This window comes from Pristis pectinata, chromosome 18, assembly GCF_009764475.1.
Source record: "Pristis pectinata isolate sPriPec2 chromosome 18, sPriPec2.1.pri, whole genome shotgun sequence".
Lineage (NCBI taxonomy): Eukaryota > Metazoa > Chordata > Chondrichthyes > Rhinopristiformes > Pristidae > Pristis > Pristis pectinata.
The window spans coordinates 38,784,299-38,811,061 of record NC_067422.1 but is presented as its reverse complement, the minus strand read 5'-3'; the positions used below and the strand labels follow the sequence as shown (position 1 = coordinate 38,811,061).

Below are 26,763 nucleotides of genomic sequence, written 5' to 3'. Positions count from 1 at the left end.
TCCAGGTGATTACCACCCAATAATCCATTATCTTGTACGGGATCCTTATTACCTGGCTGGGGATTTTATTCCTTTCTCTCTCTACACTTCCACCTGTCTGGGGGCAGAAAGCCCCCCCATTTATGTACATTCTCTCTTCATCCCTCCTCACCCAACTCCCTTCTACACACCCCTCCAAGTAAAAGTCTGTTTTATGCACTGTTCAAATATAAAGCTGCCCATTAAGTAGCAGTTTCATGAATATACATATAGATCACCTACCTTCAGATATTGTTGGCCCCAGGATTGCCAACTGCCCCTTATTATATGGGACTTCCCATGCCCAAAAGCAACATAGAAACATAGAAAACCTACAGCACAATTCAGGCCCTTCAGCCCACAAAGCTCTGCCGAACATGTCCCTACCCTAGATATTAGTAGGCTTACCCATAGAGCTCTATTTTACTCAGCTCCACGTACCTATTCAACAGTCTCTTAAAAGACCCTATCGTATCAGCCTCCACCACCGTTGCCGGCAGCCCGTTCCACGCACTCACCACTCTGAGTAAAAAATTTACCCCTGATGTCTCCTCTGTACCTACTCCCCAGCACCTTAAACCTATGTCCTCTTGTGGCAACCATTTCAGCCCTGGGGAAAAGCCTCTGACTATCCATCTGATCAATGCCTCTCATCATCTTAAATACCTCTATCAGGTCCCCCCTCATCCTCCGTCACTCCAAGGAGAAAAGGCCGAGTTCCCTCAACATCTTTCATAAGGCATGCTCCGCATTCCAGGCAGCAACCTTGTAAATCTTCTCTGCACCCTTTCTATGGCTTCCACATCCTTCCTGTAGTGAGGTGACCAGAACTGAGTACAGTACTCCAAGTGGGGTCTGACCAGGGACCTATATAGCTGCAACAATACCTCTTGGTTCCTAAATTCAATTCCACGACTGATGAAGGACAATACACCATATGCCTTCTTAACCACATAGTCAAGCTGTGCAGCTGCTTTGAGCGTCCTATGGACTCGGACCCCAAGATCCCTCTGATCCTCCACACTGCCAAGTCCTACCATTAATACTATATTCTGCCGTCATATTTGACTTACCAAAATGAATCACTTCACACTTATCTGGGTTGAACTGCATCTGCCACTTCTCAGCCCAACTTTGCATCCTACCTATGTCCCGCTGTAACCTCCGACAGCCCTCTATACTATCCACAACACCTTCAACCTTTGTGTCATCCGCAAACTTACTAACCCATCCCTCCACTTCCTCATCCAGGTCATTTATAAAAATCACAAAGAGTAAGGGTCCCAGAACAGATCCCTGAGGTACACCACTGGTCAACGACCTCCATGCAGAATACGACCCTTCAACAACCACTCTTTGCCTTCTGTGGGCCAGCCAGTTCTGGATCCACAATGCAATGTCCCCTTGGATCCCATGCCTCCTTACTTTCTCAGTAAGCCTTGCATGGGGTACCTTACCAAATGCCTTGCTGAAATCCATATACACTACATCTACTGCTCTCCCTTCATCGATGTGTTTAGTCACATCCTCAAAAAATTCAATCAGGCTCATAACACAGGACCTGCCCTTGACAAAGCCATGCTGACTATTCCTGATCATATTATACCTCTCCAAATGTTCATAAATCCTGCCTCTCAGGATCTTCTCCATCAGCTTACCAACCTCTGAGGTAAGACTCACCGGTCTATAATTTCCTGTGCTATCTCTACTCCCTTTCTTGAATAAGGGAACAACATCCGCAACCCTCCAATCTTCTGGAACCTCTCCTGTCTCCATCGATGATGCAAAGATCATCGTCAGAGGCTCTGCAATCTCTTCCCTCGCCTCCCACAGCAGCCTGGGGTCCATCTCATCTGGTCCCAGCGACTTATCCAACTTGATGCCTTCCAAAAGTTTCAGCACCTCCTCCTTCCTAATATCTACATGCTCAAGCTTTTCAGCCTGCTGCAATTCCTTCCTACAATCCCCCAGATCTTTTTCCATAGTGAATACTGATGTAAAGTATTCATTAAGTACCTCCGCTATTTCTTCTGAATCCATACACACTTTCCCACTGCTGTACTTGATAGGACCTATCCTTTTGCATCTTATCCTCTTGCTCTTCACATACTTGTAGAATGCCTTGCGGTTTTCCTTAATCCTGCTTGCCAAGGCCTTCTCATGTCCCCTTCTGGCTCTCCTAATTTCCTTCTTAAGCTCCTTCCTGTTAGCCTTATACTCTTCCATATCTCTAACATTACCTAGCTCTCTGTACCTTTTGTAAGCTTTTCTTTTCCTTTTGACTAGATTTATTATAGCCTTTGTACGCCACAGTTCCTGTATCCTCTCTTGACTCCCATCTCAATGGAACATGCCTATGCAGAGCTCCACACAAATATCCCCTGAATATTTGCCATATTTCTTCCGTACTTTTCCCTGAGAACATCTGTTCCCAATCTAATCTTCCAATTTCCTGCCTGAGAGCCTCATAATTCCCTTTACTCCAAGTAAACGCCTTTCTTGTATGTCTGTTCCTATCTCTCTCCAGTGCTATCATAAAGGAGATAGAATTATGATCACTATCTCCAAAATGCTCACCCACAGAGATCTGACACCTGACCAAGTTCACTTCCCAATACCAAATCAAGCACAGCCTCTCCTCTTGTAGGCCTAGCTGCACATTGTGTCAAGAATCCTTCCTGAACACACTTAACAAACTCCACCCCATCTAAACCCCTCACTGTATGGAGATGCCAATCGATGTTTGGGAAATTAAAATCTCCCATTACAACATCTCTGTTATTACCACACCTTTCTAGGATCTGCTTCCCTATCTGCTCCTCAATATCCCTGTTACCATTGGGCGGCCTATAAAAAACACCCAGTAAAGTTATCGACCCCTTCCTGTTCCTAACCTCCACCCACAGAGACTCCGCAGACAGTCCCTCCATGATGTCCACCTTTTCCACAGCCATGACACTATCTCTGATCAACAGTGCCACTCCCCCACCTCTTTTGCCTCCCTGTCCTTTCTGAAACATCTAAAACCCGGCACTTGAAGCAACCATTTCAGTCCGAGCTGTCCAAGTCTCTGTAATGGCCACCACATCGTAGCTCCAAGTATTGATCCAAGCTCTAAGCTCATCCGCCTTGTTCACAATACTCCTTGCGTTAAAATAGACACATCTCAAACTGGTCTGAGCACGTCCCTTCTCTGTCACCTGCCTATCCTCCCCCTCGTACCTACTACTAGCTTTCTCTATTTGAGAGCCAAACACCTCTTCCCCAGTCTCTGCATTTCGGATCCCACCCCTCAACAATGCTAGTTTAAACTCCCCCAGTAGCCTCAGCAAACCTCCCCGCCAGGATACTGGTCTCCCGGGACCAATTGTAAACATTGTCACTTGTGATATTGCAGGAAATTGGCATCTTGCATCAAAATCAACAGAGGTTATGAGGCAAGACTGGGAGTGCCCAGTACAGCCACACCTCCCTAAAAGGGAGGTCTACCCAGTCCCAGGTCCTAAATGAAAAATCAGGTCTGCGTACCAAGGAGAAAGCCGAGCTGGTTTCTCCCCATACTGCAAACATTGGATCGCCTGCACAATGCACTGTAGTTACTTGCCCAGGCTACTTTGATAGCACCTCCCAAACCACTGTCTGACCACTGAGAACAAAAATGCATGGGAACACCACCGACGGTTCCACTCCAAGACACACACCTGCCTGCTTTAGAAATGTAACATTGATCCTTCGTCACCACTGGGTGTAAATCCTGGAACTCCCCCGCCCAGCAGCACTGTGGGAGCACCTTCACCAGAAGGTCTGCAGCAGTTTAAGGCAGCAACTCACTCACTTTCTCAAGGCCAATAAGGAATGGGTAATATTATCAGTGATGCCCAGATCCTGAAAAAACTAACAATAACTTCGAAGAATTCAAGAGAGCTAGTTCAGGCCCAATGAGCTGATTGTTTTGAATCAACACCCCTGCCATGATCGCTGCAATTTTACACTTGTTAGAAGCAGGTACCTGCATGTGAACTTGAGGGGTTCCTGGATAAAAGTAACACAGAGAATAATGGGGTGTTTGAAGTTGGGCATGTGTCCACATTCCTTATCTGGGGAAATGAGAAACCTTTGTTCCCTGATTAGTCTGTGAACAAATCACTTTTTCAAGTATCCTTAGCTTTTACAGATATTTTTGTATGATGTGGCATGTTGCCTTCAGAATTTAATGGTCAGATTTCAGAAACTGGTAATTGGCTTAGCAGGTGTTTTATTTTATTTCTCTGCTTATGTACATTTAAGATCATTTCCTTCCATATCCACGTTTACAGAAGACAATTCGCCCCATTGAGGCTGTGCTGCTCCCTGGATCATCTTCTACACTTCCTGTAATCCTATCTCATTATTAAGCAAACTCAATTGAAAAGAAATCCTGAGAGATTACAGACTAGGTCACAGAATACTAAAGGTCATTCATTGCCCCAGAACTGCCCACGTGGGTTAGAAATGCATTAGGTTGCACTTTTGAATCCAATTTGGCTCCTAATAGCTTTTTACAGACTTGTCGTAACACTTCAAACCAATTAAATTGTACTACAATACCTGACATTGTTACTTTTGAAGTAATTAAATATCATGGGTTTGGGAGGTTCTATTGGAGCAGTCTGGGCAAGTAACTGCAGTGCATTTCATAGATGGTACAATGTTTGTAGTGTGGGGAGAAACCTGCTCAGGCCTGATTTTCACCGAGGATTTAGGATCTGGGACTCACATTATCTGAAGATCACTGCATATTGTTGAAAATAGCTTTGATAACTATTACTGAGTAACACGATATTTCTCTAAAATAAAAACCTTATACAGTCAACATAGTGGTTTACATCAGTACTCAACACAAGTTTTTTTTTTTAAAAATTCTAGCCTCTTCATACAAGTTTAGTGAAATGTGCCAGCAGTAGCTTTTGGAGAGCTACTGACTGTCCCATTCCACTTCCCAAAGAAAACTTGGCATTAAATAAAAGGTCTGCTGCTTGCTTCTGAACCTACTCAAAGCTTATCTAGACCTCAGGGAGACTATGGAGCTCATGAGTGACCACGGTCAACAGATTGTCAAACAAGCAGCAACAAGGGTTGATTCCCCATCTTCAAGTCAAGGCCACCAAGGCCAATTGTTGCAAGGCCACCGCCAAACAATCAAAGACTGGCAAAGTATCTGTAATTAACACACTTACCAAACAGGAGACATTTGTATAAGCAGAGGAACTTCTCACCTTTATTGAAGAACATGGAAGCCATCTGACCCATTTCTATTCGTTCCACAATGTCAAAGGCATTGTACGTGCTGGTTCTTTCTAGGCATAACAATCAAGTTACATGATGCTTAGTGCATTGACAGAAAGGATGACAAACAATTAGTTGAAATGTTTAGAACAAGTTATATAATCCACAGATTAATGGCCAAACCATCAAAGAATCAGATCCCCTTGTTTAATCTGATTAGCTGCATATTGAAACTATTAACCATGATTTACAATGAGAAACTTAACCAGTTTAATCTGAAATGCACTGAACAAAGCCGTGTAATGTGGTACAGATAGAACTGCACTGAGAGAGCAAGGTTCAAAAACTTAAAAAAAAGGATTTACAAGCCGTAGCTGATGGGTCGAAAGCAGCAGACACATTTGTTGCAAGTGGAGAGACATGATGGGGAGTTACCTCTGTTCTAAATGGCTAGCCCCGGACTTCTACTTCTACATATTCCAGCCTGGGAAATCATCACTCCAGTGTCAACGGTCAAACCCAAGAAATTTGTACCTTTCAATTCGATCTCTCATTCCTCTAAATGAGAATATTTCAACATGTTTCAAGTGTTAGACTAATCAGTCTTTCCCTTGCTCTCCTTCTTTAAATACATGCATTATATTGGTGATCTTCCAGTCCATTCATTGGTGCCTTTCCAGAAACTCGGGAGCTTCAACAGTCAAAACTAATGCATCCACTCCCTGCAGCCACATTCTAGAACCTTAGGATGCCAGTCATCAGGCTTAGGGAATTTGTCAACCCTTAATCCATTTAGTTTACCTTGTACTTTTTCCTCTAGCGTTAATAACTATTTCAAGTTTTACTGTTTTAACCCCTTGTTTCCCACTATTCTTGATATGCTGTTGGTGTCTTCCTCTGTGAGAGCATACCATTTCCACACTCCTGATTAACTTCTGTGTCTCCATTTAAAAGGGACCAACAGTTATAACTGCTACTAATGTTTTGCACCTTTGTAGAAGGTGGTCAAGGCTCTAAACTCTGCTGCACGAAGGTACTAACACTGGTATATCAGCTTTTTTATTGCTGCTGCCACCAGGTATAGCTCATTCCCTGTTAGACAATGGAAACCCAAGGACTATTTCAACAATAGTCGGCTAAGTGACATGGTGGCAAGGTGGCAAAGTTCCTGCAGGTTCCCCAGACCCAGAGCAGTGGAGTGAAGATTTGAGCTTCATTGACTGCTTTGCCAGGACTGTCCTACAGCAACTTGGAACTGCTCAACGAACAGAATATCAATCTCCAAAGTCCCCAAAATCAACAGCCTGCAAAATGGAGGAGAACACAAGGTCCATTCAACATGACCACCAAATGGAAGATACACCATTAACTACATGAGACACTGAGCTCAGGGTCCGCAGCAATCACTGAGATGAAGTGAAGGTGGGGTAGCTACGAGAAAAGGAAACCAGCCAGCAAAGATAGCACCCTCTGAGGACAAGGGACTCACAAATTGCCCAAACAAAGCCATGCAATCTGGATATATTCAAATCAACAGGCAATAGTCTGGCAAGTCAGCTGATGATCCAGGAAGCTCCCGTGCACAACTTCCAAGCTCCAAGAACACATCCATCTTCTGGAGAATGCAGCTGTTGTTGAGCCAGTGGTCCCAAGGAACAGATGGGATTCCACCCCAATGTCTACAACTGTGACCGAGCCTGGGTTCCAGGGCACAAGGCATCTGGCAACCTGTGTGCCTCAGGTCATCAGCTTATTTCAAAAAATGAAATGGAACTCAAAATGAGGCCACAAATAAGCACTTTATGAAAGATCCAATGCTAGCAGTCTCAGGCTTCAATCTTCCTTATAGGTTTAAGGCATTCTCTAAATCACATCTGCATGTCATGGCAGACATGGACATCTGAAGTACAGCTGGAAATCAAGACCTTCTCCAATGTGACCGTGGTGATCAGGAACAAACTATGGAACACATATCAACACAATGCAATCCGTAACGGGAAGGTGGGGATACATTCTAACTCCCCAGACGTGACTAGCTGGTTTCCAATATTCAAGTATAAAGTGATAATTGTCGCTCTTTGGTTAATCCAGATAGCCACAAAAGAGAGTCATAACCCTAAGATAAAGACAATCAGTTGCTGGGATTTGTGGTCTTTTGCTTCTATTAATTTCTCTGTAATATTCTTCCAGTAGAACTAATTACTTTCTGATCCCCTTTCTCATCAATCCCAGCTCCTCACTATTTCAGGAACGTCTGTGTATGTTGACAACACAAGTATTTGAGGCACATCACCGCCATTTCCTCACTCCCCATAGCTCCTCGTCTGCCTACAAGACAGTACGATTACCTGTGTTAATCTCTTCCCTCATGCATCTGGAGAAGCTTTAGCAGTCTTTTTATCTTGCTAGTTTACACATTATATTAAACCCATTGATCTGTGGGCGATCATGGTCAATCCTCAGGTTTACAACTCTTTTTGGCAGCACCCTAAAGCAACAAATTTCCTTTGATCCAATACAATCTTTAAATTTGGTGAGCCACTGTTAAACTAGATCTGCATCAGTGCTTTTATTCATTAAGGAAATGTACAGACATCACAAATTTCTTTAAATATTTGCCTTTGTTGATCTACTGCCATATCCTTTAATCTAGTTCCCCACTCTAGTGAATTGTCTCAAACCTAAAGTTTGCTTTGACCAGAACATACTTCTGGCTTTCATCAAATCACTCTCAAGTGCAGTACAAAATTGTTACGACCACACTTTCTGTGAGGCTACAAGATTAGTTAGCCACATGTGCACAACACTCAATCAACAATGGTGTACAACCGTGAGGGAAAAGCCAGGCTGGCAAAGTGGAACACTTGAGGGCCACTCACATGAATGCAGAAGTCTGGAACTCCCTGAAAGGTCCTCACTCCAGTCATTTTGCCTGCGGAGTCCAGCGGTGGAGCGATGATTTCCTGCAGTTACTCTGGGAAATCTCCCACTAAACTGGCACAGGTTGTGACTTTCAAAGAAGAACTGCTCCAAGTAAGTGAAGTCTCAGGTAATTTACCTTTTCTTTGAATTGATTGGATTACATGCATATAAAATTGTTTACATGTTCTCCAGTTTATATTAGTGATTGTAAGATCAATTGAAAAGTTCAGAGAAATTTGAGTGTTCTTGTTCTCAAATTCACTGAAAGTTCACATGCAGATACAGCAAGGATGTAGGAAGGCAATTGGTATGGTTACCCGTAATGCAGGAGGCTTCGAGTACAAGAGACATAGAGGGCTCTGGTGAGACCACGTGTGGAATAGTGCAAAGTCTGGTCTCACCAGCAAAGATTCACCAGAGTGATTGTGGAGAGAAATTGTTCTACAAGGAAAGACTAAGCAAACTGGGCCTATGCTCCTGAGTTTAGAAGAGCTGACCATGTTGAAACACAGAAGCCCCCTAAGAATTTTGAGAGAATGAAGGGACGTGGCTTTTTCTGGCTAGGGCATCTAGGACCAGGGTTAGCCATTCAAGACCGAGAGGAGAAGTATTCACCCAAAGCATAGTGAATTCTTGGAATTCTCTACTCTGGAGGACAGTGGACACTTGCCACTGAGTATAGGAGAGGATGCAGAAGGTTTACCAGGATGCCGCCTGGATTAGAAGGCTGGTGCTATAAGGCGAGTTGGACAAACCAGGGTTTTCTTCTCTGGAGCGGTGAAGGCTGAGGCGAGACCTGAAAGAAGTTTATAAAGTTGAGAGGCATAGATAGAGTAGCCAGCTGGTATCTTTTTCCCCCAGGGTCGAAATGTCTAATACTGGAGGATATGCATTTAAAGTGAGAGGGGCTAAGTTTAAAGGAGATGTGCGGGGCAAGTTTATTTTTCCAGGTACACAGAATGGCGGGTGCCTGGAATGCACTGCCAGGGGTGGTAGTGGAGGCAGATACAATAGAGGGATTTAAGAAGCTCTTGGATAGGCACATGGATGTGCAGAGAATGAAGGAATACAAACCACGTGCTTGCAGAAAGGATTAATTTAATTAGGCATTCCTGAGCCATACTGTTCTATGTTCTAAAGTCAAGACACGAAGGGAATCAAGGGAGATGGAATTCGTGCAGGAAAATAGTGCTGTGGTAAAAGAACCCACGTTGAATGGTGCAGATAACATGGGAAGACGAATAGTCCACTTCTATTTCTTTGCCCGTTCTTATGTAATCCATGGGTACTTCCCAACTACCTGTAGGGCAGATGCACCAGTAGGGGTGGCACAGTGATACACAGGCAGGAGGGAGTAGCCTTGGGACTCCTCAATGTTGATCAGGCTCCAGATCTCATTGCATTACATCAAAAACCTCCCCCATTACCACTCACCATCCTCCCTCAGCTGATAACTCAGTGCTCTGAGCAGCCCTTGGAAACACCGCAGAAAAGGCAAGGAATGTACTCTGGCTGGGATACTGATCTAGGGTGTGGTATCGACTGAGCCTGCTGTGGTAGAGAAGGTCTGCGGAAGGGAAGAGGTGCTCAGATGAGGGATCAGCCACAGATGGTAAAGTACATGGAGCTGAATGGCCTTCTGGCACTGCAGTGTGTTTGTCATGTTCTTTAAAAATTAAAGTGTAAAATATTAAAGTTCAATTTTTAATTTTTAATAATGAGATTAATTTTTAATAGCCTTTCGTTGTTTTGAATGCTTCTGAAAGTCAAAGATTCAATCAGCTGATAAACTTGGGTACATGGCAGCTGTCAAAGCATTTCCGCAGGCAGGGCTCATTACCAGGAAGGCTCGGCACCAATCAGGAGCTGGCTTCAGGACCAAGCAGCTACTCCAGGTAAAAGGGAAATCAACAAGCACAGGCAGTTTGCAGGTCACGAGCAGACAGCATTGTCCCCAGGGTAGTCACACTGTGTGCAGCAAGGAACTACCTGACAATCAACAACTCCAGATTATTATTTGTTGCCCTCATACATATCGAGGAGCTTGAAAGAAGCTCTGAAAGTATCAAGGGCACAGAATACACTCTGGGTGGGAACGTCAATGTCCATCACTGGGAGTGACTTGTTAGCACCATCGATGACCAAGCCCTGAAGGATATGGCTGCTAGATTGGCTCTGTGGCAGGTAGTGAACCAACAGCACAGACAACCCTGCAACCACATCTCCTGACTAGTTGACGATGCATTCGTTCATGACAGCTTTGACAAGAATGACCACGCACAGTTTTAGTGGAGATAAAGACCCTCCTTCACATCGAGGACTCCTCCAATGAGGAACTAATATGTGGGCAGATTAGGGAAATGTGTAAAAACAGGGTTGTTGGCTTCAACTTCCCCAATACAGACTGGGACCTCTTTAGTGCAAGAGGTTTAAATGGGGCAGAATTTGTTAGGTACAGCCAGGAGGGTTTCTTAAATTATGTAGAAAGTCCAACAAGAGGAGGGGTCATACTGGACCTGGTGTTGGGAAATGAGCCTGGCCAGGTGACTGACCTTCCAGTGGGAGAACATTGAGGGAACAGTGACCACAACTTCATAAGTTTTAAGACACTTATAAATAAGGATAAGTATGGACCCTGCGGGAGAGTATTAAACTGGGGACAGGCAAATTACGGAGTATTAGGCAGGAATTACGGGAGTTAACTGGGAACAGTTGTTTATGGGCAAGTCCACATCTGACATGTGGAGGGTGTTTAAAGGCCAACTGCAGAGTACAGGACAGGGATGTTCCAGTAAGAAGGACAAGGATGGCAAGGTAAGGGAACCTTGGATGTCGAGAGAGGTGGTGAATTTAGTCAATGAAAAGTAAGTGTATATAAGGTTTAGGAAGCTAAAAGCAAACAGAGCCCTTGAGGAATATAAAGAAGCCAGAGAAAAGCTCAAGAAGGGAATTAGGAGAGCCAGGAGGGGCCATGAGAAGTCCTTGGCAAATAGGATTAAAGAGAATCCCAAGGCATTCTATACGTACATCAAGAGCAAGAGGATAAATAGGGAGAGGGTAGGACCATTCAAGGATAAGAGGGAACATGTACTTGGAGGCAGAGGATGTGGGCGAGGTCCTAAATGAGTACTTTGCATCGGTATTTACCGAGGAGAAGGAGTGGAGGATAGGGAGATCAGTGTGGAGTGTGCTAATATGTAAGGAGTTTTGAAATTAAGGAAGAAGTGGTGTTGGGTCTCTTAAAGAATATTAAGGTGAATAAATCCCCAGGGCCTGATGGGATATACCCCAGATTATTGAGAGAGGCAAGAGATGAGATTGCTGGGGCCTTGATGAAGATCTTCACATCATCTCTAGCCACAGGCAGGTCCCAGAGGAATGGCAATTTGCTAATATTGTTCCCTTATTCAAGAAGGGAAATAGAGTTGATCCTGGAAATCATAGACCGGTGATTCTCATGTCAGTCGTGAGGAAGCTATTGGAGAGGATTCTTAGGGATAGAACTTACGAGCATTTGGAAAACCACGGCCTAATTAGGGACAGTCAGCATGGCTTTGTGCGGGGCAAGTTGTGTCTTACTAATTTGATTGAGGTTTTTTTTTGAGGAGGTGACAAAAGGATTGATGAAGGTAGAGTTGTGGATGTTGTCTACATGGACTTCAGCGAGGCACTTGACAAGGTTCCTTGTGGGAGGCTCATCCAGAAGATTAAGATGCATGGCATCCATGGTGACTTGGTGATTTGGTTTTAGAAATAGCTTGCCCATAGAAGACAGAGGGTAGTGGTCAATGGAACTTGTTCCGGCTGGAGGTCTGTGACCACTGGTGTTCCACAGGGATCCGTACTAGGACCCCTGCTGTTTGCGATATATGTAAATGACCTGGATAAAAATGTGGTTGGGTGGGTCAGTAAGTTTGCAGGTGATACAAAGATTGGTGGTGTTGTGGATCATGTAGAAGATTGCCATAGGATACAGAGGGATACTGATCAGTTGCAGATATAGGTGGAAAAATGGCATATAGAGTTTAATCCGGCCAAATGCGAGGTGTTGCACTTTGGAAGATCAAATGTAAAGGGATAGTACAGTGTTAATGGCAGGACCCTTAACAGTGTTGATGTACAGAGGAATCTCGGGGTCCAAGTCCATAGCTCCCTGAAGGTGGCTGCACAGGTTGATAGGGTGGTAAAGGCGGCGTATGGCATGCTTGCCTTTATTAGTCGAGACACTGAGTTCAAGAGTCAGGAAGTTATGTTTCAGCTTTATGAAACTCTAGTTAGGCCACATCTGGAGTATTGCATTCAATTCAGCTTGTCCTACAAGAGGAAGGATGTGGAGGCTTTGGAGAGGGTGCAGAAGAGGTTTACCAGGATGCTGCCTGGACTATAGGGAGTGTGCTATAAGGAGAGGTTGGACAAACTTGGGTTGTTTTCCCTGGAGCAGCTGAGGGGAGACCTGACAGAAGTTTATAAAACTGAGAGGCATAGATGGAGGAGACAGCTGGTACCTTTTTCCCAGGGTTGAAATCTCTAATACTAAAGGGCATGCATTTAAGGTGAGAGGGGGCAAATTCAAAGGAGATGTGTGGGGCAAATTTTTTCTTTTAAAAAAGTGATGGGTGCCTGGACTGCACTGCCAGGGGTGGTACTGAAGGCAAATACAATAGAGGTGTTTAAAAGGCTCTTAGATAGGTACATGAATGTGCCAAGAATGGAGGGATATGGACATTGTGTTGGCAGAAAGGATCAGTTTAATTAGGCATTTAATTTCTAGTTTTATTAGTTCAACACAATGTCATGGGCTGAAGGGCCTGTTCCTGTGCTGTACTGTTCTATGTTCCATCGTGTTGTTGGTACTACAGTTGTGGGAAAGGCCACTGATACAAAATCGCCTTAGCAGCTTAAAACTGAGCATCGATGGGGTTCTGTGGACTAATCAGTAGAAATGTACACTGCCAGAATCTGTGAGCTTATGACCTGGTACAACTCTCAATTCTACCACTACAATTAAGCCATGTTCAATGGGAAGGACATCGCAGGAGCAGTACCACGATGTGATGAAGCTGCACAGGGTTACACGCATGCTCAGCAACAAAGAAAACAGCATGTAATAGACAAGAGCAAGTGATCCCAAGACAACAGATCAGATCACAGTTCTGTGGTCCTGCCAGAGAGTCATGAATGGCGGTGGATAATTAAACAGCCAACGGGAGGCAGCTCCAGGAATATCCCCATCCTCCCCGATGGTGCGACCCAGCATGTGAGTGCTAAAGACGAGGCTAAAACACCCACAACCTCTTAACCAAAAGTATCGTGGATAATTCGTCTTGGCTTCCACCATCACAGAAGCCAGTACAGTTCTCCAAAAGTAGCATGGCAGGTTGAGAATGTGGTTTAAAAGACAAAAGCATATGGATCTCCTAATTGCTAGAGCAAGCAAGTCATGAATCACCCATGTGGAACACTAGTTTAGCTATGACTTCAGTTAGTGTCCAGTTCTGGGTGCCACATCTCTGGGGAAATTGCAAGGGATTTAAAGAGGGTGCAAAAGAGATTTACTAACATGATTCCAGGAAGAAGCGACTTTAGTTACGTAGGATGTTCTCTATGGGACAAACTGAGAGGGTTGTGAGGGGATCTGATGGAGATATTTAAAATTATGAAGCCTACAGACTGTAAGGGGAGAGAACCTTCCCAATGGTGGAGGGGTCAAGACCTAAAGGACACAGAATAAAGTCATTGGACCAAGACCAACATCTTTTATTGAATATGCAGTGAGTGAGATACTTGATCTCCTACTAGGGAACCAGACAGGTCAGGTGACAGAAGTATGCATAGGTGAGCATTTTGGGTCCAGTGATCATAATGTCATTAGTTTCAAGCTAATTATGGATAAGGACAGGTCTGGTCCTCGGGTTGAGGTTCTAAATTGGAGAAAGGCCAATTGTGGAAATGAGAAAGGATCTGCGAAGAGTGGATTGGGATAAGTTGTTTTCTGGCAAGGATGTGTTCAGTAAGTGGAAGGCCTTCAAAGGCGAAATTTTGAGAGTGCAGAGTTTGCATGTTCCTGCCAGGATTAAAGGCAAAGTTAACAGGCATAGGGAACCTTGGTTTTCAAGGGATATTGGCGATCTGGTTAAGAAAAAGAGAGATGTATAGCAGGTATAGGCAACTAGGAACAAATGAGGTACTTGAAGAGTATAGAAAATGTAAGAAAATACTAAGAAAGGATATCAGGAAGGCAAAAAGACATGAGGTTGCTTTGGCAGATAATGTGAAGGTAAACCCAAAAGGTTTCTACAAGTATATTAAAAGGATAGTAAGGGACAAAATTGGTCCCCTAGAAGATCAGAGTGGTCATCTATGTGTGGAGCCTCAGGAGATGGGGGAGATCTTAAACAGTTGTTCTGCCTCAGCATTTACTCAGGAAGCGGGCATAGTGTATATGGAAGGAAGGGAAACAAGCAATAGTGTCATGGAACATATAGAGATTAAAGAGGAGGTGCTTGCTGCCTTACAGCAAATAAAGGTGGATAAATCCCCTGGGTCTGACATGATGCTTCCTCGGACCTTGAGAGAGACTAGTGTAGAAATTGCAGGGGCCCTGGCAGATATATTTAAAATGTTCTTAGCCACGGGTGCGGTGCCGGAGGACTGGAGGGTAGCTCATGTTGCTCCATTGTTTCAACAAGGCTCTAAAAGCAAACCAGGTAATTACAGGCCGGTGAGCCTGACATCAGTAGTAGGTAAAATATTGGAAGGTGCTCTGAGGGATCGGATGTAAGTATTTGGACAGCCAAAGGCTGATTAAGGATAGTCAGCATGGCTTTGTGCATGGTAGATCGTGTTTAACGAATCTTGTAGAGTTTTGAGAAGGTTACCAAGAAAGTAGATGAGGAAAGGCTGTGGATGTTAGTAAGGCCTTTGACAAGGTCCCACATAGAAGGTTAGTTCAGAAGGTTCAGACACTAGGTATCCATGGAAAGGTTGTAAACTGGATTCGAAATTGGCTGTGTGGGAGAAGACAGTGGTAGTGGATGATTGTTTCTCAGACTGGAGGCCTGTGACTAGTGGTGTGCCTCAGGGATCTGTGCTGGGTCCATTGTTGTTTGTTGTCTATATCAATGATCTAGATGATAATGTGGTAAATTGGATCAGCAAGTTCGCTGGTGACACTAAGATTGGAGGTGTAGTGGACAGCGAGAAGGGCTTTCAAAGCTTGCAGAGGGATCTGGACCAACTGGATAAATGGGCCAGAAAATGGCAGATGGAATTTAATGCAGACAAGCGTGAGGTGTTGCATTTTGGAAGGACAAATCAAGGTAGGACATACACAGTAAATGGTAGGGCACTGAGGAGTTGGAGGAACAAAGGGATCTGGGAGTTCAGATACATAATTCCCTGAAAGTGGCGACACAGGTAGACAGGGTTGTAAAGAAGGCTTTTGGCATCCTGGCATTCATAAATCAAAGTATAGAGTATAGAAGTTGGGATGTTATGGTGAGGTTGTGTAAGACATTGGTGAGGCCAAATTTGGAGTATTGTGTGCAGTTCTGGTCACCTACCTATAGGAGGGATATCAGTAAGATTGAAAGAGTGCAGAGGAGATTTACTAGAATGTTACCGCGTCTTCAGGAGTTGAGTGACAGGGAAAGTTTGAACAGGTTAGGACTTTACTCCTTGGAGCGTAGAAGAATGAAGGGAGATTTGATAGAGGTTTACAAAATGATGAGGGGTATAGACAGAGTTAATGCGAGTAGGCTCTTTCCACCTAGATTAGGAGAGATAAGTACGAGAGGACATGGCTTTAGGGTGAAAGGAGAATGGTTTAGGGGGTACATTAGGGGGAATTTCTTCACTCAAGAGTGGTGGTAGTGTGGAACGAGCTGCCATCTGATGTAGTAAATGCAGGCTCACTCTTAAGTTTTAACAATAAATTGGATAGATACATGGACAGGAGCAGTCTGGAGGGTTATGGACTGGTTGCAGGTAAATGGGACTAGCTGAATAACGTTTCGTCACAGACTAGGAGGGCTGAATGGCCTGTTTTCTGTGCTGCAGTATTCTATGGTTCTCTGGAGAGAGTCCAGAATGCACCGCCAGTTTGTACACAGGAAAGAAATAATGAACTAAATAAATTGACAATGTTTTGATGATATTGGCTGAGGAATAATTAATGAGAGTTGAGGAACTGAAGTAATAGAAATTTCTGGCAATGGAGAAGTTCACTCAGTCCATTGTGTCCATGCCAGCAGTGAGTGGAATTGATGCTCACTTTCCAGCTCTCAGCCGGTAGTCTTGTAGCACAGGGTTATACAAGTGCTCATCCAGGGTACTCTCATTTCCCGTCAATCCCCTCCAACAAATTACTTCAAATCCAAAGTCTAGTTATTAATTTCTGCCAAGACAATTAAATCCTTCCTTCACCCTCCCTAGACCAAATCTTCCCTCAACTCACTGCATCCTAAAGAAAACACCACCAGCCAAGCTGGTCTTTCTCATAACTAGAATTCCACAGCCCTGGCATATCGTCATAAGCCTCTTCTGCACTCTCTTGTTGCTCATCTCCCTTAAAGAGACATTTCAACTAGAGACCAAGCACATTGTCACAGGGGGAAGGTAGTAGATCCAAAGCCAGAGCTCCCTTTGACAAGGAAGAATATGAAACAAACAAACAAGGGTGTCAGCTGTCATTTGTTGACGTGAGAGCACGTTAACATTAAAGGGGAACTCAAAAGTCTTCACCTAGCATTGTAGGTGGGTGGTAAGAACAGGTAGGTCATTTAAAGGGAATCTTAGAGGCAAGTTTTTTTTTTGAAAAAACAGAGTGGCTGATATCTGGAACGTACTGCCAGAGATGGTGGTGGTGGAATCAGATACAATTACTATGTACAAGAGGAATTTAGACAGACATTTAAATAGGATATGATCCTAATGCGGGCAAATGGGATCGGTGTAGATGGACAAAAATGTCAGCATGTACGTACTGGGCTGCAGGGCTCACTTCTGTGTTGTGTAACTCTACGACTCATCTCTGCCCATAACTAATGTCCTCCAAACTGGGCAAAAATCCCGAACCTGCTGAGTGTTTTCAGCCTTTTCAATAGCCAGCACTGCATACAATTCTGGTCACTACATTTTAGTACGGATGAGAAGGCCCGTCAGAGGATGTAGAAAAGATTTACTCAAATGGTTCCAGAGAAGAGGATTTTCAGCTGCAAAGTTAGTTTGGAGAAGCTTCAGTTTTCGTCCTTTGAAGGTTGAGAGGAGATTTGGTAGAGGTGTGCTAGATTATCACTGGTTTAGACAAGGAATCCTAATTAGTAAGATCAGAGTTCAAGGGCCAGAGCCATTCAAAATGATGGGTAAAAGATGCAGGGGGAGTGTAAGCAAAAGCTATTCATGCAGAAAGTGATTATGATCTGAAGCTCACCGACTTTAAGGGTGGTGAAAACAGTTTACTTAGAGCTTTCAAAAGGGAATTGGATGGCCACAAGGGAAGAGATAATTTGCAATGAAAAAAAGGGCAGAGAATGGGACTGTCTGGATTTTGTTTTATTTGTATATGAGCTGTGGACATCAGCGACAGCCCAGCAGTTACTATTCATTCCAAATTGTCCCATATCAGGGAGAATCCAGGGCTCATCTGAAGATAAGCAACTTAACAACAACACCAAATGCATAGATGGAAGAGTCTCATTACAAGCAACCTCAGTATGTATTGGTCATTGCAGCTTATGTAATTTTGATGAAGTTACGATAAGGATTAATTTGCAGATCTTAGTTAACATTTCTGGACTACAGTTAATGCAGCTCACATAAGACATTTTTCTGAATACTCACGCACTGAGAGAATAGGTCTCGTCTCTGACCGCTCGTGACCATCCAGCATCCCAATCTCACTCTTATCATCATCATCATCATCATAGGAATCTGAAGAGGCATCACTATCATCCACCTGTAATGCAAAAACAGTAGTGACAGCAATTTACAGCAGCTGCAGTTTTGATGTTCGTATGAATGATTACCAAATCTTACAGCTCCAAAACCAATTGTTCGGGATTTACCACTTGCATTCGAGGCTAGCACCTTTCTCCACTCACCATAATAAGTGGCGACCACGTGGGGTGGGAGCCAGAGACGCAGATATTGCAACCCTCCCCGTCTTCCTTTTCTGACGTGTAGAACATGCCCCACAGGCACCCTGCTAAAGGAAACCTGCACTTAGAACAGGAAGCTTTGGCCAGTTGGACTTGAGCCTACTTTAGTGCCTCAGCACCCACAAATCTCGAGGCTAAAAAATTCTGAAGACTGACAACCCTCAGAAACAGCTCCTGCTCAGCACAGTCTTAAGAGATCAATCCCGTGACTTTTCCCTCCTAGTTCTAGACTCCCTCATCTGGGGCAATATTTTCACTGTATGACCCATTTAATAACAACATTTAAAATACATTTGGATGGGTACATGGATAGGAAAGGGTTAGAGGGATATGGGCCAAAAAGGTCATCTTGGTCGACATGGATGAACTGTTTCTGAGCTGTATTAATCTATGACCCCTGTCAGATCCAACACCCCATCCCCAAAGTCTTGCATTTGAATATCACCTCCCATTTTTCTGAACTAGTGTGTACCAGCCCACTCAGATCAGCTTTTCCTTATAAAACACCCCTTCATCACAGGAATCTGGTGAATCTTCTGCCCTTTCTTAAATAAGAACTGTACAGTCCTCCAGGTGTGGTCTCACCGAAGCCTTTATTGCTGAAGCAACACTGCCCTACCCTTGCACACTGTCCTCTTGCAATAAAGGCTAATATTCCATTTTCCTCCTTAGTTACTTGCTGTACCTGCATGCATTTTACACAAGGATGGCCAGATTTCTCACAGCACCAACAGCGTATTTACCACAGATTGTGGCTTGGACAGAGACATTACACCTCTCAGTGGAAAAGCTGGATGACATTTGAAGCAGATGCCAATACAGGATGTTGGAATATTGGAATTAGAATTGGTTTATTATTGTCACATATAGATTAGATATCTTTATTAGTCACATGTACATCGAAACACACAGTGAAATGCATCTTTTTGCATAGAGTGTTCTGGGAGCAGCCCGCAAGTGTTACCCTGCTGCCAGCACCAACATTGCATGCCCACAACTTCCTAACCCATATGTCTTTGGAATGTGGGAGGAAACCCACGCAGACACGGGGAGAACGTACAAACTCCTTACAGACAGTGGCCGGAATTGAACCCGGGTCGCAGGCGCTGTAATATTATGCTAACCGCTACACTACCGTGCCTGCCCTGCACTACTGTGTCATGAAAAGCTTGTCTTGCGTACCATTCATACAGGTCAATTCATTACACAGTGCAGTGAGGTAAAACAATACCAGAATGCAGAATAAAGTATAACAGCTTAAGTGTAATAGCTTTGAATTACTTGAGAAGCCATTGATTCCTTCCACACAGGCAAATGCGATATTTATAAATGTGAACAAATTCTCTCTCCCCTTAATATTTTCTTAGTTCACACACAGTCCATTACCCCACAGTCAAAAGCAGGACTTATTTGGAACATGAGAAACAGCAGCAGTGGGCCTGTCAGCCTTTAGTCCTACAAGTTTTCCTGGAACTTTTTTCCTAGTGAGAGAAATTGGTTTCTGTTCCTCCTTACTTCCAGCCCCTTGATCGTCTATTATTGATACATTTTTTAGGGTCTTCTACCATGAAATAAAGGTATTTATTTAGAACCCTGCCATTTTTGTTTCTATTTGCCATTATTAATCCCCATCTCATTCTCTTAACGACCAACTTTTACTTTGACAAATCTCTTCCTTTCTACATATCTGGAGAAGTTAATTGTCCATTTTAATATTTGCTAGCTCGTCCCATGCTCTACCTCCTCCCTGTTTACAAATTACGAGTCAGCCTTCATTGTTTCTTTTAAAATTTCTTGTCCTCTCATTTATTGCTAATTTTTGCAATATTTTATGCCTTTTCTTTCTTTCTAAGACTTCCTAGTTCTGATAAAAGCTCATCAACTTGAGCCATCGACTCCACAGATGCTGCCAGACTTGCTGGGTACTTCAAGCAGTCTCCGTTTCAGGTTTCCAGCAACTGCAGTTCCTTGCTGGTTTAAAGACCGGAGGTTCCTGCTTTAGGAAGCTAAAAAAAAGGATACAGGGGGATATGTTTTCATAGACCTGTGGGGAACAGGAAGCCACTGCCTATAGAGGTGGCAGAAACAGTTTATCAGGACCTTTGAAAGGAATTAGATAAGCAGGCCAGAGAGAGCAACCTACAGGCTCTGGGGAACGATTGGGAGAATGGGAACTCGCAAGTTTACTCTACTAGGAACCAGCATGGACTAAATGGGCCAAACAGCCTGCTCCTATACCCAGGCCATTCTACAAAAGGTCTAGTAAGCAATATGGCTACATCAAAAATCACCTCATTTTAAAAGACAGACTAACCAACACCAACTTAGGCATTGGATATGGACAGCAGTGGTGCTCAGCCCACTACAAATCTCCAGCAGCTGGGGTTTAAACAGGGACAACAACAGCCTGGGATAATCATAAGTACTGAATTGTACCTTTCAACCACGGACTCCATCACAACCACTATTTACATGTCTCAGACTCACCAGATGTGGCAGCATGGTAGTACACAACTGGCAAGGAGCAATCCTCAATATTAACCCCATGAAGTATCATGGCACTACATCAAACAGGCAAGAAAACCCAATTAACCTAGCACTCTCCCTCAGCAGATTAACACTATTAACTACAGAGTACCAATTTAACATCTGGCTCATGTAATATTGAAATTGTAGCATCTGTACATGCTCCAACTAGGTTTTAGGAAGCTTCCTCCAGAAAGTCTCTTGTCTGTGTAGTAGTTACACAGACAAATAATATACATGCAAAGGACACGTGCCTTTGTTTTAAAAAAAAGCACTTTACTAATATTCCAGTATCCAGGTGCTGCTGATTTGTGGCTTTAGAAGGGCTGACTAACAAAACTGAAATTTAGACCCTGTGCCTGCAGTTAAACATGTGAACGTGTGCCAAGGGACAGCAAGCTGAGAGACTGGAGTGATACATTACACCAGGGAACAAAAAGATGCCCAGGCCACTGGATTTCCAGACAAATAAACTGGCTAAACAATGGAGGGAAGACCTCAACGTATATTGAGCGGCTATTCAAGATAAACAAGAACCAAAAGGTAAAGACGCTACACAAATGCCATTGGCCATAAAGCCCTCTAATGGGATCCCCGAGAATGCACTGGGTACATCAGAAAAGCACTGCAACCCACTGAGAAATGAAATTGTTAACCATTAACAATGCTTTGCATAGAACCAGGAGCAAGGTGAATCTTTTGATCTTCTCCTTAGAGCCAACATTATTTGGTAAATAATGCAGGATTCTCTCAGCAGAAATCAGATGGCATACACGATTTGGGGAATAGCTACCACGGGGCAAAGGTAACTAAGAATGTGCAAAGCTGCTGAGAACTGGCAAACCCGGCTAGAAATGTTGGATGGACGAGAGTGGAAGGTACATGTGATGAAGTGCAAGACAACAGGCAGAGCTGGGAAAGTATTGATTAGGCAGCTCAGACGTTGCAAGTATTGTGAATCGCAAAAAGAGCAGCTGGAAAAGGAATGGTGGTTGGAGAATTGTACAAAGTGCACGATGAAGAGGACATCAGAAGTCAATGGAGGGGACGAGATAAGCTGTGCAGGGACAGCCACATTCAGAGCAAATGGAGTCAGCTCTGTGCAAGTAACACCCACCAGGTGTGTCTACCCCAAAATGTTGGCACACTGACAGCCAGAGACAGTTCAAATTAGAGTCAGAGGTATATAGCACAGAAACAGGCCCTTCAGCAGAGTTCACACGTGGGAGGTGGTGAACCAGAATCCACAATCTTCAGGACCTCTGCTGCAGACAGGCTGTTGATAAGTGAAGAGACTTCACATGTCCTCCAGTTATAGTTCTCTAACTACATATGCAAGGCTGGGGCAGGAATTGGGGGATATATAGGCTTTATGCTCCACCCAATATTAGTCTCCGTTGACTTCAACAGAAAACAGAAATGGGTAAAATGCAAAAGAAGCATTCATAGAATCATAGAGCAATACAGCACAGAAACCGGCCCAACAGCCCAACTCATCCATGCCAACCAAGATGCCCACCTAAATGTACCATTTGCCCACATTTGGCCCATATCCCTTTAAACCTTTCCTATCCATGCATCTGCCCAAGTGGCTTTCAAATTCCATTCAATCTATTTTCTGAAGACTGATTGAATTAAAAGTGACCCCTTAATGGCCATCACAATTCAGCAGCAGGTTCTGTACTTACTATTCGTTGCCTCTCCCTCTTCTTCCAGCATATATGTGCATTTGCTGCTGCCATGGCCTCAATGACAAAAGTCGTGGTCATATAGCTGCAGGGAGAAAGGATGTTGAAAATCCGTCAGGTTTAATAGAAAGGGCTCCAAATAAACCATCAGCCGAATGCAATACTTCATGAACAAACTACACAAAGGCACATACTTATTCCTCAATAAACCAGATAGTAATGCCTTTCACCCAGCCGAAAACAAAGCAATTTAAATAAGCAAAATTCTGGAAATACTCAGGTCAACCAGCAAAGAAGGAAACAGTTAACGTTTATGTCAATAACCATGAGTTCTGGTTAAGCATCATTGATGGAAATGTCAAATTTACCCCCTCCTCAGAGGCTGCCTGACCTGCTGAATATCACCAGCAGTGTGTATTTGTAGGTCAGATTTCCAGCATCCACAGCACACCGGTACCCTCACTTACTGTGACTCCTTAGCATGCAGTTTCTTATAGCACTCTTGGTTAACTAGTCCAAGCACTCACAGGTACATGCCACCCCTTTGTATTAGCAAAGTTCACTCAGCTATATTCTGCATTGCTATTGCTTTTCCCTTTGTTCTACCTTGATGTACTTATGTTTTGAATGATCTGTATAGACGGTATGCAAAACAGTTTTTCTACAGTATCTCAGTACATTTGACAATAATAAACCAATTACCATGGGTACATTGCTGAGCCAGGAACCTGCTTTTTTTTTAAATTTTAAATTTTACTTACAGCTTGGTAACAGGCCCTTCTGGCCCAACGAGTCCACGCCGCCCATTTTTTAAACCCATATCAACCTACCCGTATGTCTTTGGAATGTGGGAGGAAACCGCAGCTCCCGGAGGAAACCCACGCAGACATGGGGAGAACGTACAAACTCCTTACAGACAGCGACGGGAATCGAACCCCAATCACTTGCGCTGTAATAGCGTTGCGCTAACCGCTATGCTACTGTGCCGCCCAGTACTGTGCTGTGAATCCCTGCCCTCCACTACAGCTCTTGCACCAATGAATCACTCACACCACAGCTCAGTGTGGAGAAGCTGCCTGGAAGGGCTGGTGTTGAGCAGGGCGGACGAGTAGTGTGGCCACTCAGCACTGAGATGTGGGGCTCAGGAATCAGCAATTTAAAATGATCAAAGGTGGGTAAAAAAAAAGTGGCAGAGATTTGGAGCCTGAAATACCTTTGACACTGGGTGGCTGAAGCAAAGCTCACTGAAGAGAAGAACAAGGTGATCATGTTAAACTAGGATTGTTCTAGCAAGCAGACAGCAGTCAAAAAGCACCAAAAATATGCTGCTTGGAGTATAAAATTCAATGGTCCTATCAAAATCTGACACTTAAAATAAGAATGAGAATCAGGTTTATTATCACTGACATACGTTGTGAAATTTATTGTTTTGTGGCAGCGGTACAGTGCAAGACGTAAAACTTATAAGTTACAAAAATAAAGAGTGCAAAAAAGGAATAACGAGGTAGTGTTCATGGACTGTTCAGAAATCTGACGGCAGAGGGGAAGAAGCTGTTCCTGAGTTGAGTGTGGGTCTTCAGGCTCCTGTACCTTCTCCCCGATGGTAGTAACGAGAAATAAAGGTACACGACATATGGCCAGACCTTCACTGCAGAGTTTAATGTAGCTATATTTTGGCTCGATGCGAGAGGACCAGTTGTACTTCGCTGTATTTGAAGACCCAGTTATTTTCCACTGCAACTCCTACTCTATTCATTTCAGTCAGGGAAACTGCACACTACAACAACTTGCACAAACGTATTCTGGAGGAGTTTTTCACTGAATTTTAAACGCTATGATTGTGAACTAATTTTTTTTTGGAAGTGAGAACAGTATGCAAACTGTAACCTGTTGCTGAGCTTAAAATGAAACAACATGCACTGCAAAGGCTACACCCGAACTAACAGATAACACACACTATGCTGCCATCTCCTGGTATACACCTACTGCTGCATCTGTAAAAACATCCTGAACAGACTGAGAAAAATATCAGAATTGTAACTGAGATGCAACTTAAGTGGAAAAGACATCTTCTCTAGAGGATTACTACTTTCCAGTTTTATAGTATGCACAGCCCAGGAATTAGGTGTTGCCTCAATATAGTTCATCTCTGAATTTAAACCACTGACCAAACAGGCATCTGCAGCACAAGTCAACCACCCCCAACCTTGGACTAGTCGGGTACTGGAGGGGTAGGGACAAGGAGGAAAAGTAAAGGTACAGATTGCACCAACTCAGGGATCAGTACCCATTTCTAATCTACATAATCAACATGGATTCAGAAATGCATTACAGATTGGTCTGATTCACAGCTGATACTGAACAGGAGGGTGCAGCACTTAGAGAACCACAGCAAGGGCAACTGGACAGAACCGTTTCAAGGTTGATCTGGATTGGTTGACTGACAGGCATATTACTTAATTTGCTCCTGGGATAACTCAACAAGGCAGTATTTACTAGACACTCCTAGCTGTGATTAAGGACGTGGAACTGAAGTTAAACTGGTCAGCCCAGGGGTGTCTTTTGTGACTCGGTTTTGCTTCCCCCCCCCCCACCCCCCGATTCCTTTTTGTCTCACTCCATCCATGTTACAAACACAGTGAATAGCTTTTTCTTCAGACAACTTTCTCCCCTCTCTCTCTCTCCAGGTTTCTTTATTCATCCATTGCTAGTTTGTTCTTTCCTTTCTAAAAAAACAATTGGATAGGAGTCCGCCATTTGTTCCCTCTGGTGGTCCGTGCTGGTTCCCTGAGGAACAACCATATTAGCCCAATTCCCCCTCATTTCCCTGCAATTTATTTTGATTCTCTGTCACACATTTGGTCTTCCTTTGTTTCTTTTTGCCATTAACCTACACTTTGGGTGATTAACAGCAAGCAATTAACTCTTCACCATATGAAAACAGTAAATGCTACAAAAACTCAGGTCAGGCAGCATCTGTGGAAGAAGCAGTTACCTGAAACATTGACCGTTTCTCCCTCGACAGATACTACCCGACCAAAGTTTTTCCAGCATCTTCTGTTTTTGTTTCAGATTTCCAGCATCTGCAGTTTTTTTTAAAATTTTCAATCTTTCAGCACATCCTTGGGATGTGGGAGGAAACCTCAATGATAATTAAAGTGTGATAGGGAGAGACAGAAAATAAAAAAAGCTATGCGGCAAGAAATAAAGAAGGACTAAGAAAAACTGTTTTAAAAAAAAATCAAAGCTTAAAACTCTTGAATGCAACTAGCATTTGCAATAAGACATTTGAGTTGACAGCATAAAACAGTGGCTGATATGAGCTAATAGCTATTACAGAGACATGGTTGCAGGGTGACCAGGACTGGGTGCTCAATGTTCCAAAAGGGAAAGTAGGTGGGAAAGTGCTGTTAAGCAAGAAAAGGATCGGAGCTGTGCTCAGTCATGATATAAATGCAGTGCATAGTGATGTAGATTCAGTTGTGGCGGAAACAATGGGGGAAAAAGACAGGTGGGAGTGGTCTCTATGACCCCAAAAGGTGGCATCTTGAAAGGATAAAACATAATTGGAGAAAAAGAATCAAAGGCAGGTACGAAGAGAACAGCAGTTGTCAAGGGCGATTTTAATCTGGTTATTGACAGGTTAAATCAAACTGGCAAGGATACTTTAGGAGAAAAATGTATGGAGTTTGTCAGGGATTGCTTGTTAGAGCAGTATGTTATAGAACCTAGCCAGGAACAGGCTATTTTAAAATTTGGTAATGTGTAATGAGGAATGATTATTAAGAGATCTTGTGCTTGAGGATCCCCTAGGAAGTAGTGACCACGACATAGTAGAATTCCAGATATGGTTCGAGGGCAAACAACCAGTGTCTACAACTTAAAGGGAGGCAATCCAACAAAGGTAGAGTTGTCCAGAGTGGAATGGGTAAATAAACTCATTAGGATGAGCAGTGGCAGGTATTTAAACAGCTAGTTCATCAAGGTCATAATCAAATTTAACTCAATTAGAAAGAGCAATTCTAAGAGAAAGAGGAACAATTTATTGTTAATAAAGGAGCTCAAGAATAAGGTTAAATCGAAAAGTAGAGAAAACAAAGTGACTAGTGGTAGAGCAAAGAAGTGAATTTTTCAAGACCCAGTAGTAAGAGACTAAAAAGTTCATCAGGAGAAAAATATTTTTGAGA

The 26,763-nt window shown here is 43.5% G+C and overlaps 1 protein-coding gene across 6 annotated transcripts in view; it reads right to left on the bottom strand.

Annotated features, from left to right (window-relative positions):
- Positions 1-26,763, bottom strand: part of tmem104 (transmembrane protein 104) — an 88,752-nt gene that overhangs the window by 41,190 nt on the left and 20,799 nt on the right. For all 6 annotated transcript variants that reach the window (XM_052032656.1, XM_052032655.1, XM_052032657.1 and 3 more), the window contains exons 4-6: positions 22,577-22,661; positions 18,046-18,160; positions 5,274-5,354 (exon numbers count right to left, since the gene is read on the bottom strand). In XM_052032656.1, coding sequence (XP_051888616.1) covers positions 5,274-5,354; positions 18,046-18,160; positions 22,577-22,661 — 281 coding nt within the window. The remainder of the gene's footprint in view (positions 1-5,273; positions 5,355-18,045; positions 18,161-22,576; positions 22,662-26,763) is intronic.